The sequence below is a fragment of the Sus scrofa genome, chromosome 6, assembly GCF_000003025.6.
Source record: "Sus scrofa isolate TJ Tabasco breed Duroc chromosome 6, Sscrofa11.1, whole genome shotgun sequence".
Classification (NCBI taxonomy): domain Eukaryota; kingdom Metazoa; phylum Chordata; class Mammalia; order Artiodactyla; family Suidae; genus Sus; species Sus scrofa.
In genome coordinates, this window is record NC_010448.4 from 14,639,608 (window position 1) to 14,652,301 (window position 12,694).

The 12,694-nt window shown below is 44.6% G+C and overlaps 1 protein-coding gene across 3 annotated transcripts in view; it reads right to left on the bottom strand.

The window, feature by feature from the left end:
* Positions 1–12,694, bottom strand: part of PHLPP2 (PH domain and leucine rich repeat protein phosphatase 2) — an 82,166-nt gene that overhangs the window by 5,852 nt on the left and 63,620 nt on the right. For all 3 annotated transcript variants that reach the window (XM_021093823.1, XM_021093825.1, XM_021093824.1), the window contains 6 exons: positions 10,804–11,004; positions 7,033–7,195; positions 6,686–6,816; positions 5,237–5,347; positions 4,266–4,460; positions 2,565–2,796 (listed from right to left, as the gene is read on the bottom strand). In XM_021093823.1, the coding sequence (XP_020949482.1) occupies positions 2,565–2,796; positions 4,266–4,460; positions 5,237–5,347; positions 6,686–6,816; positions 7,033–7,195; positions 10,804–11,004 (1,033 nt within the window). The remainder of the gene's footprint in view (positions 1–2,564; positions 2,797–4,265; positions 4,461–5,236; positions 5,348–6,685; positions 6,817–7,032; positions 7,196–10,803; positions 11,005–12,694) is intronic.

A 12,694-nucleotide genomic window follows, 5' to 3' on the forward strand; every position in this document is an offset into this window, starting at 1 on the left:
AAAAAAAAAGATATCTGTTTTAACGGGAAGTGTGGACCTCAGCATGTCACCGAATAGAGAAACATCTGTTAGGAAAACAAGCAGAACTATCATTAATTTTTTCTCCATCACTGGTATTCTCAGAGAGGCCAAAATTCAGACGGTTCACTAAAAATGACTTCTCATTTAAAGGCAGAGTTGGGACTGAAAAGATATTAAATAGCTAAAGCACTGAATAATCTCTAAAGCTATTTAGCATAGAAGAGGAAAGTCTCAAATCTGTGGCATAATTTACCTACTCAGTAACGGCTGCACCAAGAATGATATAATTCTAAACTCAGAGGAAAAGGAACAACCCTGGTTGCAGGCTGAGAATGTTCATCTGTCGGACACTTTATCTTGATTTCTTCTCAAGATAAAACCAAACAAAACCTCGAAAGCTCCCAATATATTAATTTCATAGTTGCAGTCATTCTTTGGGTGAAAATCTTGCCTCGCTCATTTAACATTATGTGTCACAAACTCTATACATTTTATTTTCCTCATCTATAAAATAAAAATAAAAGTACTTTGTTCATGAGGGTTACTGTGAAATTTAAACAATGAAAGTACAATGCTTGCCAAATAATAAGTAAACCATAAATGTCCGCAGTTACGATAACATTTATAAAAATGTTTCCTACTTGTCTAGGATCCCCTAAGAAAACTCTAAACAACATTGATCTAAATTCTGTAACAGACGAATCCAACAAAAAGTTATCTTTTTTCTTGCATTTGTTTTGAATGAAGGACCTTTTCCTAAGACTACAGTCCTAGAATCGCGATAGTATAATCACATCGTAATGACACTGTTTTGGGTCGTGTGCTTCCTTAGATAAGAACCTAGCATGGACAGTCCTTAATACAGAACTCAGCCCAGAAGTGGACCCACACAAATAGAGTCCACTGATCTTTGACAAAGGAGCCAAGGCAATTCAGTGGAGGCAGGACAGTCTGTTCAAAACAAGCTACTGGGACAACTGGACATTCACATACAAAAAGGGAAAAAAATCTAGACACTGCATGCCGTTTATACCGTTCACAAAAACCAATTCAAAATAAATCACAGACCTAAACGTAGAACGTGAAAGTTCCAGGAAGCCCCATCGTAGCTCAGTGGAAATGAAACTGACTAGTTCCCATGAGGACTTAGGTTCGATCCCTTGCCTCACTCAGTGGGTTAAAGATCCAGCGTTGCTGTGAGCTGCGGTGTAGGTAGCAGACACAGGTCGGATCTGGTATTACTATGGCTGTAGTATAGGCCAGTGGCTAGAGCTCCAATTCGACCCCTAGCCATGGGTGCATAAAAAGACGAGAAAGTAAGAAAGAAAGGAAGGAAAGGAAGGGAGGGAGGAAGGAAGGAAGAAAGGAAGGAAGGAAGAAAGGAAGAAAGAAAGACAGAAAGAAAGAAAGACAGAAAGACAGAAAGTTCCAGAAGATAACACAGAGGGAAATCTAAAATGACTTTGGATTTGGCAATGAGATTTTAGCTAAGACACCAAAAGCAAGACCTATGAAAGAAGAAAATTGGTAAGTGGGACTTCATTAAACTAAAAACTTCTACTCTACAAAAGATACTGTTAAAAGAAGGGAAGATAAGCCACCAGACTGGAAAAAGTATTTGCAAAATATATCTATAAGGACTTGTATCCAAAACACACAAAGAATGCAACAATAAGAAAATAAACAGTGCAATAAAAAATGAGCAAAAGATCCGAACAAAATCCTGATTTGCAGTAAACAATGTAATTGCCAATGTTATGCTAACTTCTGAAAAAGGAAAAAAAAAAAAAAAGCAACCCTATAAAATAGCAGAGATATTGATGCTTCTTTATTAAATAAAAAAAAAAAAAAAACGACCAGAGGATACTCAGCGATATACAATGTCAACTAGAAAAATACTGGGGGGAGTTCCCGTCGTGGTGCAGTGGTTAACGAATCCGACTAGGAACCATGAGGTGGCGGGTTCGGTCCCTGCCCTTGCTCAGTGGGTTAACGATCCGGCGTTGCCGTGAGCTGTGGTGTAGGTTGCAGACGCGGCTTGGATCCCGCGTTGCTGTGGCTCTGGCGTAGGCCGGTGGCTACAGCTCCAATTCAACCCCTAGCCTGGGAACCTCCATATGCCGCGGGAGCGGCCCAAGAAATAGCAACAACAACAACAACAAAAAGACAAAAGACAAAAAAAAAAAAAAAAAAAGAAAAATACTGGGAAACTTTGTATTTCAGAACAGGGATATCAAACTATAGAACTTTTTCTTCTGTTTGGAATAACAAACCAGATGAAAATTAACCAAAGGGAACATTTACATTCATTTTTCCATGCTAGCTACAAATCCAAGGGACCACAAATTAGGATTTTTCATTTCTAATTAAGTTGCTTTTTCTTTTTTCCTGGTCATTCGCAGCTCATTCGATTCTCTTCTAGTGCTATTATCTGGATTGAATACAGTTTACAAGGCTTGAAAGGAAGAAAATGGACCTTCTCTGTTCCATGCAGAAGAGCAGTTGTTAGATGTGGGGAGCAGAAGTAACGGGTAGAGATTCACCTCTGTTATGATGGCTTTTTGGTCCTTTACCCTCTGAGCCTCCTCCGGATCCTGTTCCAGGCTGAAGACTTTAGAGAGGGGCACTGGTTTCCCACTTCGACACAGCACTGCTTGGCACGTGCCAACGTTGGCCACAGTCAAGCTAAAGCTACTTGTTGGATCGGCAGTGTCAGGGCGGATGTAACAGAGGAGAGCAGAAGAGCCCAGCTTCTGGCCAGCCATGCCTAACTTCCTGTTTAGAAAGAAGAGAAAATGAAACCATGGCAGCTAGTTTTAGAAGAAAGCGGTGGGCCTTCATGTCCATGGCTTCCACATTCTTCTGCTACATGACGGTGAACCCATATTCATCGGAAGGCAATCTCTTGCTATGAGAGCCTTGCTAAGAAATTTTAGCAAAAGGGTAGGGGTACAGGAGACCATGAAGGCGCAGCTTTCTCTGTTGCTTCTACTTGTCTGATTACAGACTACAGTGACCTGATTCAGTGACTTCCAGCTTTTGCACAACAGAATCTCCTGAAGGGCTGGTTGAAAACAACTCTGGAGAGTTCTCTTGTGATGCACGGTTGTCAGCGCAGTGGCCTGGGTTGCTGCTGTGACGTGGGTTTGATCCCCGGCCCAGGAACTTTCACATGCAGTGGGCCCGGCCAAAATTAAAAATAAAAGTAACCACTCTGAGCTCATTCCCAGTGTTTCCAGTGATGTGGAGGCTGCTGATCCTGGAACAACACTTTGTGAACCACTTCCTCAGGTTGTAAGTTCCCTGAAGGAAGGACCGCAGTTGTCCTTGTATTTCTCCCATATTCATGGTGTCCATCCCCCCCAGCACGGGGGACACATTTCTAAGCTCAGAGCAGATGCTCTTAGAAAGATTTGGTTTCAAGTTCCAGCTTTTGCCATTCATGAGCTGTGGATGCTCAGCAAGTTCATGCTCTGAGACATTTTTCTGATTAAAATACCCACCCTCTGTGGTTTGTTATGGAAATGAAAGATAGAGTATAAAAATGCTCAGTATAGTGCCTAGTGCTTGGGAGGCGTGTCAGAAACTGAGTTTCCTTTCACAAACCCTTTATTTTGCCAAGTCCCTGGCTCAATTCTCTTACTGAAAAATGGACTCCTTTCCCAGCACCTCTGTGTTCTGGTGACAGATTAAACAGCGCAGGCTCCAGATTGTTCCATTTCAACCTTGATTATACAAAGGCGCAGCCTCTCCGTGGTACCCTTCATGCAGCCCACCTCATGTGCATGATGCTCTATGAGCTGAGCATTTGGTTCGTAGGGTTTGGCCCTTGAGTGGCTTAGACTTCAGTGAGAAGATTAGCTATTAAGTCCTGAGTAATAAGTACTCTAAACATGAGAATCTGATGAGTGCTTAACCTTTTGTAGGTCACTGATGCTTTGGAGACTCTTATAAAGGCTTACTATCTTCCTTCACCCAAAAGCACACCCCCCCCCCACAACCTTCTGTGTGTGATTTCTGGACTTTCCAGGTTCTCAGCAGCCTTTGGCTTCAACAGAGAAAACAGATGGCTGCACAGACTCTTTAAAGAGCCAAAGTCTCCGCATCCCACGCTGATGGAGAGAATGGCCTCGGAACAAAGAGCAAGATCTCACCTTGCTCCTGTCCCTGTAATTGAGACCCTGACCTTCTGGCTTAGTGAGATGTGTTTCCAAAAACAGGAACTATTCAATCCACCTGCTTACCTGTGAGAAACCAAGAAGGTGTGCGCCATGAAAACGGTGTCGTTTGTTGACTGCTGCACCTCTTCCAGAAGCACATCCGCCATGGTGCACTGGAGGAGGCGCGGGAGCTCCTCGTTTCGATCCCCGTCAAACATGCCATACACAGCTCCCACCCCCTCTGCAAAGGTGTCCACAGCCAGAGCAGACACACACAGCCTACCGCAGAAAGAGGAGGAAGACAAACGACAACGTTAGTGGTAAAGCATTCTTCTCCAGGGAGCCTGCTTTTAAAAAAGTACTAACTGAAGATGGACTGGAACAGCAGGAAAACCTAATAAGCTACACATGAGAAAAGTGCTACAGACGAGAAGGAGCACCTTAAAGAGCTGATGTCACAAGAAAAGGGGGAATCCAGCCACACTCGGGGGCAGCACAGACTAGCTTTGCCATGCTGCACCAGGCTGGAAAGGTCAGGCGTTTTCTCTGAATAGTGATTAAGGACTAGCACCGATGCCCTTCAAAGACACCCCCCACCACACCCCGGGGCACCACACACCTGTGGCTGAACACTCTGCGACAAGAGAAAGCACGTCGTGGGACTCTGGGGCATATAAGGGGGTACTGGAACAAACCTAGTACCGGATCTGGGCTTCGACTGGGTCATTCTGGGGACGGTCGAACGAAGCAGGGATCCGAGATTGGGTGCTGTCGGAACCACACTAAACTGAGTGTGCTTCTGTTGGCTATCTCAGTCAATCTTATCTCCAGGGAAGGAAGATGAGCATGGGGACAAAGCTGCGACGCGTTAAGGAAGCAGCAATCACCCATCTCTGTCACGAGAGTGGATCATGGGCTCAGAGGGGTCTTAGCTGACCGTGGCCTTCTGTCATTTGTCTATGCTCAAGAGGGTAACAGCACAGCCTGGCTTTCAGTATCAGATCCATCCTCCGACGGCAGGGGAGCTTTTCTGTCTCCACGGCCGCGACACTCACTTATTTCTCTGCCCCGCCATCTCAGCCAGTCCGTGGCTCCAGAAGGTGGATGTAACTGTGGAATCAGTGGTGGGCAAAGGTTTCTGATCAATTTTCAAGGTTGTGATGTGGCTGTGAGAAGTGGAAAGAGGCACGTTTAAACCATATACACTTCTATACTTTCCAACGACTATCCCAACAATGTTTTTTTATACAATAATCTGTGGGGAGACCAAGATTCGCTTTCAGAGAGACTAAAGGAAGTTATGTGCTGAACCACCGGCTAGGAAGTGAGACGAAGGAAAGGGGTGGGAGGAAGACTTGGGGGCCCATTATAATCGATGTTGTTCATTTCAGTGAACAACTAAGCACAACAAGAGATTTCTAAGTTTCAATCAACTGTCTACTTTTAAGTGTACTGATAAAGTGAAGTCTTGATACAATGACTGTCTCTTAGATGCAGTGTGCCACCTAAACCGCCTATGTCTGCTGTGTGATTGGGCCACTCAAGATGGTTGTTCTCTTGTTCTCTATAGATCCCCTGCTTGACCAGTGCCTGCCTCACCCTTAATCACAGAGCCTCAGAGTTCCTGTTGTGGCTCAGTAGTTAACGAATCCGACTAGGAACCATGAGGTTGCAGGTTCGATCCCTGGCCTTGCTCAGTGGGTTAAGGATCCAGCATTGCCATAAGCTGTGGTGTAGGTCGCAGACGCGGCTCAGATCTGGCGTTGCTGTAGGCTGGCAGCTACAGCTCTGATTAGACCCCTAGCCGGGGAACCTCTCCATATGCTGAGGGTGCGGCCCGACAAAAAGACAAAAAAAAAAAAAATCACAGAGCCTTAAGAGTAAATGCCTACATACTTACCTTCCCTCAACCACCCTGGCTAGTGATTGTTCTCATCTTTAGATCAGAACTATCTGTGCTAGTTTATCAAAGGGGCATGTGCCTCTGCTGGTTTCCCAGGTAACCGATGAGCCAACCGGTTACCCTCGGTAACCTCCCTCTCCCCCAGTAGTAACGACTAGCACCGTGTCCTGTCCCCCATCTGCCACACGTGGTGGGGTGGTGGGGTGTTGGAGTGTCGCCTCAGGACCTTGACTCAGACATGTGGGCTCTCCCTATCCATTAACTGTGATGTCTCTGTCACCGACTCTGGGCTCTCTTTTCATCTTGAGGCTGGGCAAGGACAGGGCTTTCAGGCTGTGGGGTGCGGCCCTGCACCTGCCCTGTCTTGAATACCGGGCTGTGGCTGAGCAGAATCCACGGTGCTGAGCTCTAACAGACATGGGCTGACTGCTGGGCAGAACATCCATCAAACACAGAACCAAGGAAAGAGAACCAATGGCCTTTCTGATCTAAGCCTTTCTACTCCTTTCATGAATCAAGGTCTCAATTGTCCTTAAGAAAAACCACACAAGCCTGGTGGGACTAAAAACACATGTGGATTCCATTCCAAAGGCTTTGCTACCTAAATGTGTCCAGCGTCTTGTGTTCCAGAACCAGGTTTGTATTTCCAGTCAGGTCCAGGTCTTGTAACGTAGCCGGCAGGGCCTCTGGAATCAGGATTTCAGTCAAGTCGTTGCAACTTAGGTCTACAAACTGAGATGGAAAATGGGGAGATTAAATTAATTCTTATCTCCCCAAAGCTCAGTCTCCTACTACATCCTCAAAGGAAACTCAATTTCTTCCCAGGAGTCAATTAACTATACTGTCTGTGATCCCAAACTGCCCCTTCCCTCTTCCTTACGAGAAGAGAACCACCTCGGGCTCACTGTGGTTACCCCAGGAGGACCTCACTGCTGCGCCCAGAAGCACCTGGATCTGAGGCAACTGCAGAATCTCCGGGAAGATGCTGATGTTGTTGGAATGCGCCACCAGCGTGTGCAGCCTTCTGCAGTTGGCGATGGTCGTGGGGATGGTTTTAAGCTTGTTGCCACTTAAGTTCAGTTCCTCCAACTGCTCCAATTTATTTAGTTTGCTGAAAAAGAAACATCAAAACACCATATTGCACCCAAAGGACCAGGTGCAAGGCAAGTTCCATGGCAGCCAGAGCAAGAGGTGACCGGCCCGCTGCCCAGAGTCCGCTGCCCGTGCAGGATAAAACAGCCACCAGGGTGAACGGCTGCTCCTGTGGGGCCCCAGCCTCATCTGCCTCTCAGGGTGATCGAGGGCTGCAGCTTGCCGTGCCTCTCTTGCAGCTGCTGGATCTTCAAGGCCTGAACATCTTCCTGTGACTGACTTACAGGAAGCAGCTGAATCAGCACCAGCCTAGGGCTGGTCAACTCGTTATGGCACTTGCTTTAAAATACTGGGTAAGTCTGTGGAGTTCCCGTCGTGGCGCAGTGGTTAACGAATCCGACTAGGAACCATGAGGTTGCGGGTTCGGTCCCTGCCCTTGCTCAGTGGGTTAACGATCCGGCGTTGCCGTGAGCTGTGGTGTAGGTTGCAGACGCGGCTCGGATCCCGCGTTGCTGTGGCTCTGGCATAGGCCGGCGGCTACAGCTCCGATTGGACCCCTAGCCTGGGAACCTCCATATGCCATGGGAGCGGCCCAAAGAAATAGCAAAAAGACAAAAAAATAAAATAAAATACTGGGTAAGTTTGTGTCAGTGGACGTCAATATCCTCAGCCGTAAAATAAAGAAGTTATACAAAATCATCGCTAAGATTCCTTTCAGTTTTAAATGTCTACAGTTATGTATTCATAACACAATTTGTCTTCACTAAACATCTGAGCGCCTGTAATACATGCAGCATTGTGCGAGGGACCAGAGCACAGGCGAGGCGCACTGTTCCAGTGGGGTGAGCAAAGCTTTCTGCCCACTGAGTAAAATACATTAACATGGCGTAACTCCTTTATCTAGGTTATTACAAACTGCTCTGATTTCTCTTTCTCAACTGATTTTAAAAAGTATAAAAATGATACACTGCAGTGACATAGCAAGTTTGGAAAATAAAATAAATCAACAATCATACCACCAATCTGAAAAAATGACTTTTTTTTTTCTTTTTTGGTTGTCTCTCGGTATCTGGAGTTCCTGGGCTAAGGATGAGAACTGAGCCAAAGTTGCAACTGATGGTTCAGCTGTAGCAATGCCGAATCCATTAACCCAATGTGCCAGGCTGGGGACTGAACCTGCGTCCTGGCACTGCAGAGACACCACCAGTCCCATTGCGCCACAGCGGGAACTCCTGAAAAAATTACTTTTGCTTTTGCTGAATTCCCTGCCAAACTTTCCACATGCATATTTATTTTACATGAAATTTATATCCCGTCCTTTCCACATAAATATCTATATTTCCACAGCTAGAAATTTGATACTTTATAATAATAAAAGCTCAGCAAGTTAAAATTATTTTCTTAATACAACAGTAATAATCTGAAAAAAATAGAAAAATAGAGACAAGCAAGAAAAAAAAATCTCAATCCCACTGCCAGAGATAATTCTGATGACATTTTGGTGGAGCGTATTCTTGTCCTTTTTAATGTATGAAACTCTATTTTTCAAATTAAAACGATGCTTATTATATATACTGGGGTTTGTTTTTATTGTTTTGTTTTCGCGGCTGCACCTGTGGCATATGGGAGTTCCCAGGCTAGGAGAACTGGAGCTGCAGCTGCCAGGCCATCACCACAGTGGATCAGAGCCACATCTACAATATACATCGCAGCTTTTCGCAATGCCAGATCCTTGATCCACTGAGCGAAGCCAGGGATCGAACCCGCAATCTCAGGGTTACTAGTCTGATTCGTTTCTGCTGCGCCACAATGGAAACTCCTAATAGTATATTTTTAAACTGTTCCCCTGTCCAAATTTCATGCTATTCTCTTACATGATTACCTATGTAGAGCCCTCTGACTTATGGATAGAAATGCAGCATCTGTATCTCAGTCAGCCTCTGACTGAGCACCCTGAAAATAGTCCAAAAGAAACAGAAGACTTGAATGTGCCCAGGCAGTTACGACACTGTTCAGGAGATGACAGCAGATTTATTATTCCGTATAAGACATACATTTTCTTTAGTATACTGTTCCTAAATTCTAGTGTTTTCATCTGTGTTGAGATTACTCTAATTTTGTACAATCACCTATCGATTCTTGTCTTTACTCCTAACTACTTATTTTCTTATTCGTCGGTGTGTTTTAAGTTTTCTATCAACCTGCTTTGGGCCACTCCTACAGTCAGTATCATTAAATTAGGTGGAATTCATTAGCTTCAGAGTATTACATCTGGTTTCTCCCAACAGCTTGATAAACTAATAAACTTGTCAGTTCTAAGTCATTTTCTTTTACTTTATGTGAAGCCAGCTGAATTAATCTGATATGATTTCAGGAGATCGATCACATCCTGAAAAGAAGATTCTGCATTCCCTTCAAAATTCTGTGCAAATGCTTTCAAGGAAGCAATCAAGTTTATCCCACTTGTCTTCTACATGTTCCAAATATCTAATTTCATAATAACCATAAAAATTATAATCTCTCTTCTCCTGAGTTTAACACACTTCTACGAAAATGTGTAAAACAGAATTATAATAGTTTTTGTTTTCAAATTGTATCAAACATGATATAATTTTAAAGAAAGACATGTATAATTTCATTCAAATTATAGCAAATGTCATTTCTCTTTGCTTTTTGTTTTTGAAAGCATGACTTTTAATGACTACCTTCATGGTATAGATGACTTTTTCTGGTGTCAAATTTTCTAAAAAAAATTTTTTAAGTCAAATTTATTTTGGAAGGTATTTTTCCACTGACACTGTTTAAAACTTTGACATTAAACATCTCTCTCTTTCCCTTTTCTTAATTTTATGGCTGCACCCATGGCATACGGAAGTTCCTGGGCCAGGGACTGGATCCAAGCCACAGCTGCAGTAATACCAGATCCTTTAACCCGCCGCCCTGGGCCGGGATGGACCCTGTATCTCCGCAGCAACCTGAGCCGCTGGGCCTGGATTCCTAACCCGCTGTGCCACAGGGAGAACTCCTCTCTTATTAATGGAGCCTGGCTAAAGACTGTTCATCTCTCCCCACAGGCAGGCCAGCACTTGCAGTGTAGCTACCCATGCATATCTTTAACATCCTGCATTTATGACACTGCACTGCAACTGCCTTCATATTCATCTATTTCCCTAATCTGACTGTAAGTTCCTTGAGGACAGAGAATGTAACATAATCACCAGTTTCCCTAGTACTTACACTGTACCTGACATACAGGAGACATTCAACATATATAAAAACAAACAAATAAATGGATTCGACAGTTTTTTGTAAAAGTGCTGACAAGAGAAAAGAAAGAATTATCCTCAGAATTTAATTTATTTCATAAGTCTGTACTTTCTAGGTTGAAAATTCTCAGACCATTATTAAGTAAATAGAACTAAGGATGAAACCCCTTTAAACCACAATCTCTGTGGCTACTGATATTAAACAACTGGGTACAAACGGTTTTCCCATTCAACTAGCGGATCACAGCATCAGTAAGTCAGTCAACAAAAGCAAGAGTACCCAGTAAGACAGCTGTGCTGGAGGCCGAGGGATGCAGAATCACGTATGTATCTGAAATGACCAGAGAATGTGTTGGTTTACCTTGCGGGAAAGGTCTGTAGCTGGTTGTTTGCAAGATGCAAGATTCGCAGGTGGGGGTGCCCCACCAGGACGGGCACACACTGGTCTGTCAGGAGGTTGTTGGTCAGGTAGAGCAGCTGCAGTGCGCTCAGACTCTCCTCCCCGGCGCAGGCCGGTGGCAAGGACTCCAGACTATTTGCAGATGCGTTCAAGTATCTGAGGCTGACAGAACACACACAAATCGTCATCCCCTTTACGGCTATTTGCTGCCTTCCTTCCTCTGGGGAAACCATTATGCCATCTCGGTCCGTAACACTGCCTTTCCACCCTCTCAAACTCACGACAAAAGTGATTTCCTTCGGGTGGTTTTCTCTGATTGATTCTACCCAACCAAAGTTCCATTTATTTATTCATTCATTTATGGCCGCACACGTGGCATACACAAGTTCCCAGGGTAGGGGTCAAATTGGAGCTGCAGCTACTAGCCTACGCCACAGCCACAGCAATGTGGGATCCAAGCTGCATCTGGAACCTCCACCACAGCCACAGCAACACGGGATCCTTAATCCATTGGTCTAGAGGCCAGGGATAGAACCCGCATCCTCACGGATACTAGTCAGGTTCATTCATTACTGCTGAGCCACAATGGGACTCCCAAAGTTCCTTTTACTCAACTCACGCAAGCCAAGCAAAGAACAAAGAATAAAGGCTCAGTTGTGTTCCTGGGCTTTGGATGTGGCCCGATTCTAACCCAGCTTCACATCTCACTGTCTGGATGCCTACCAAAAGGATGCTGTTGAGCATCACATTCACAAATATCCGAACTATGAAGACACTCTTTAGAAAAAGTTTCGTCGGCGTTCCCGTCGTGGCTCAGCGGAAACGGATCTGACTAGTATCCATGAGGACACAGGTTTGATCCCTGGCCTTGCTCAGTGAGTTAAAGATCTGGTGTTGCTGTGAGCTGTGTAGGTCACAGAGGCAGCTCGGATCCCACCTTGCTGTGACTGTGGTGTGTGTAAGCCAGTGGCTACAGTTGATTCGGCCCCTAGCCTCGGACCTTCATATGCCGGGATGCAGTCCTAAAAAGACAAAAAAAAAAAAAAAAAAAGAAAAAAAAGAAAAAGTTTTGTCATTCTAACAGAATCATATTTATTTAGCCAATCCCCCTAAGTGGGGGCCTACAGGCTATGTCCAGCATTTGCTACTACAGACACTGGAATGAGCGCCTTTGAGTCTTCATCCAATTATTTGTTTGGGCTACATCCCCAGAAGCAAACCATGAAGGGTCTGAGGCTAGACATATCGTTAAGATGTGTGGCAAATTGATTTGGCCTCAGGAAGGCTCTACCCAACTACACCTCCACAGGAAGGACATAAGAAGGTGTCTGCTCACACCTTTGTCAGCACCGAGCACCGGAAGTCCTCTTCATTTTCACCAATCTAATAGGTACATCGTAGGATGATTTTCAACACTTGCCTAGCATGGTGTTTGGTACAAATAGAACATGCTCAATAAAAGGCAGCTAACATTATTAAACTTGTGTGATCTTAATTCTTCAAACTGTGTGATCCACTTTGCTGATTAGCTTTCAAGTGGTTGATGGTGTCTGTCTGTGTCTCTGTATGTCCCACAGTGCTCTGTGCAGAGTTTGTATCAGGTATTATTGACAGGATGCTACAACTGCTGGGTAACAACTATCGAATCTAAGGTTGTAAACTAATTTTATTCAGACGCTCATCAGAATGAAACACACTGTAATGCATCATTAACATTTTTTTTTTTTTTTTTTGCTTTTTAGGGTCACCCCCTCAGCATATGGAGGTTCCCAGGCTAGGAGTTGAATCAGAGCTACAGCTGCAGGCCGACACCAGAGCCACAGCAACGCGGGATCCGAGCTGTGTCTGTGAC